The following is a 2,839-nucleotide window of genomic DNA, read 5'->3' as shown; positions in this document are numbered from 1 at the left end:
TATAAAATCATGAGGGGCATGGATAGGATAAATAGGCAAAGTCTTTTCCCTGGAGTCAGGGAGTCCAGATCTAGAGGGTATAGGTTTAGGGTGAGAGGGGAAAGATATAAAAGAGACTTAAGGGGCAACTTTTTCACACAGAGGGTGGTGTGTGTATGGAATGAGCTGCCAGAGGAAGTGGTGGAGGCTGGTACAATTACAACATTTAAAAGGCATCTGGATGGGTAAATTTATTAGATTCCCTACAGTGTGGAAAGAGTCTCTTCAGCCCAACCAGTCCACATCGACCCTCTGAAGGGTAACCCACCCAGACCCATTTCCCTCTGACTAATGCACCTAATTGGCAGTTTAGCATGGCCAATTCACCTGACCTGCACATCTTTGGCCTGTGGGAGGAAACCGGAGCAAGGAAACCCACGCAGACACGGGGAGAATGTGCAAACTCCACACAGTCAGTCACCCAGGCTGAGATCCTGGTGCTGTGAGGCAGCAGCGCTAACCACTGAGCCACCGTGCCATCCTACACAAATAGGAAGGGATATGGGCCGGGTGCTGACAGGTGGGACTAGATTAGGTTGGCATATCTGGTCAGCATGGACGGGTTGGGCCGAAGGGTCTGTCTCCGTGGTGTACACCTCTATGACTCTATGACTATGACCTGTTTCAACATTGGGGTCATCCCCATGACCTTTGACAGTTAAACAGGAAGCTCCATTGTCCGATCTCCCGAGAGGCAGAATGGTCAACTTGTCGGGGGTGGGGAAGGGTGGGGGGGGGGGGGGGGGATCTGAGACCTTACCCATGAGGCCACACTGGCCTGGCTCAACCAGAGAATCTCTGGAAATAAATCATCGGTGATGGTTAGAAGGTGAAAGGACTCACTACCTCCGGGTGGTAAAACCTCATGTGGTTGCACAGGACGTTGAACTTGCCGAGATGCCTCTTGGTGAAGTGTTTGACGTATTCCGCCTTGAACCTTTGAGGGTAACCGAGGTGGTCGTAATGGGGCAGAGCGAAGGTGAGATTGTGGGCCTCACCGTACCGGTACAGGATGTTCAGGATGGTACTGCTTGCCGTCTTGTGGGTCTTCAGGAACACCAGGTTCTGCTTCGGAACGCAGGGAGGCTCCAGCGGGATTTCCACACTGCGCCTGAAAAGCCAAAGGGATTTGGTCATGGGAGGAACACATTCACCTCACACACTTGACGCTGTGCGAGGTCGCTAGGCGCAAGAGATCTGGGGTGAAGGACACACTCAGGGAGGTCATGGAGCCACCCAGCACAGAAACAGACCCTTCGGCCCAACTCCTCCATGCCGACCAAGTTTCCCAAACTAAACTAGTCCCTGCCGGCCTGCGCTTGGCCCATATCCTTCCAAACCTTTCCTATCCATGTATCTGGCCGAATGTCATACAGACATAGAGACATACAGCACGAAAACAGATCCTTCGGCCCAACTCGTCCATGCTGACCAGATATTCTAACCTAATCTCGTCTCATTTGCCACTACTTGGCCCATATCCAAGGAGCAGGAGAATCGACGTTTCGGGCATAAGCCCTTTATCAGGAATGAAGGCCTGATGATGGGCTTATGACCGAAATGTCGATTCTCCTGCTCCTAGGATGCTGCCTGGCCTGCTGTGTTTTTCCAGCATCACACTCTCGACTCTGATCTCCAGCATCTGCAGCCCTCACTTTCTCCCACAGTCGTAGAGCTGCCTTCTTAAATATACTCCCACAGCCTTTATACTCTTCTAAGAATTCACTCGATCTCTCCTGTCTATGCGTGACATATACTTCCTTCTTTTTCTTGACTAAAACCTCAATTTCTTTAGTCATCCAGCATTCCTTATACCTACCAGCCTTCCCTTTCATCCTAACAGGAATATACGGTCTCTGGACTCTCATTATCGCATTTCTGAAGGCTTCCCATTTTCCAGCCGTCCCTTTTCATCTGCCTCCAATCAGCTTTTGAAAGTTCTTGCCTAATACCATCAAAATTAGCCTTCCTCCAATTTAGAACTTCAACTTTTAGATCTGGTCGATCCTTTTCCATCACTATTCTATAACTAATAGAATTATGGTCGCTGGCCCCAAAGTGCTCCCCCAATGACACCTCAGTCACCTGCCCTGCCTTATTTCCCAAGAGTAGGTCAAGTTTTACACCTTCTCTAGTAGGTACATCCACACACTGAATCAGAAAATTGTCTTGTGCACACTTAACAAATTCCTTACCACTATGATAGTTCATCTTCCATAGTTACACCGGCACCACTCCCCACCTCTTCCTCCGCTACATTGATGACTGCATCGGCGCCACCTCGTGCTCCCATGAGGAGGTTGAACAGTTCATCAACTTCACCAACACAGTCCACCCTGACCTTAAATTCACCTGGACCATCTCTGACACCTCCCTCCCCTTCCTGGACCTCTCCATCTCCATCAATGACGACTGACTCAATACTGACTTTTTTTACAAACCACCGACTCCCACAGTTACCTGGATTACACCTCTTCCCACTTTACCTCTGGCAGAAATGCCATCCCGTATTCCCAATTCCTCTGCCTCCGCCGTATCTGCTGCCAGGAGGATCAGTTCCACCACAGAACACACCAGATGGCCTCCTTCTTTAAAGACCGTTGCTCTCCAACGCATCTCATTCACATCCCGCACCTCCGCCCTCCAGCACCCCCCTGGTGCTCACCTTCCACCCTACCAACCTCAGCATTAACTGCATCATCTGCTGACGTTTCCGCCACCTCCAAACAGACCCCACCACCAGGGATATATTTCCCTCCCCACCCCTATCCGCCTTCCGCAAAGACCGTTCCCTCCGTGA

The 2,839-nt window shown here is 50.5% G+C and overlaps 1 protein-coding gene across 1 annotated transcript in view; it reads right to left on the bottom strand.

Annotated features, from left to right (window-relative positions):
• Positions 1 to 1,176, bottom strand: part of LOC122544380 (galactose-3-O-sulfotransferase 4-like) — a 15,016-nt gene extending 13,840 nt beyond the window's left edge. The window contains exon 1 of the mRNA XM_043683624.1: positions 886 to 1,176. Coding sequence (XP_043539559.1) covers positions 886 to 1,176 — 291 coding nt within the window. The remainder of the gene's footprint in view (positions 1 to 885) is intronic.
• Between the last annotated feature and the right edge of the window lie 1,663 nt (positions 1,177 to 2,839).

The sequence above is a fragment of the Chiloscyllium plagiosum genome, chromosome 48 (genome assembly GCF_004010195.1).
Source record: "Chiloscyllium plagiosum isolate BGI_BamShark_2017 chromosome 48, ASM401019v2, whole genome shotgun sequence".
Classification (NCBI taxonomy): domain Eukaryota; kingdom Metazoa; phylum Chordata; class Chondrichthyes; order Orectolobiformes; family Hemiscylliidae; genus Chiloscyllium; species Chiloscyllium plagiosum.
This window is presented reverse-complemented; position numbering and strand designations above follow the sequence as displayed.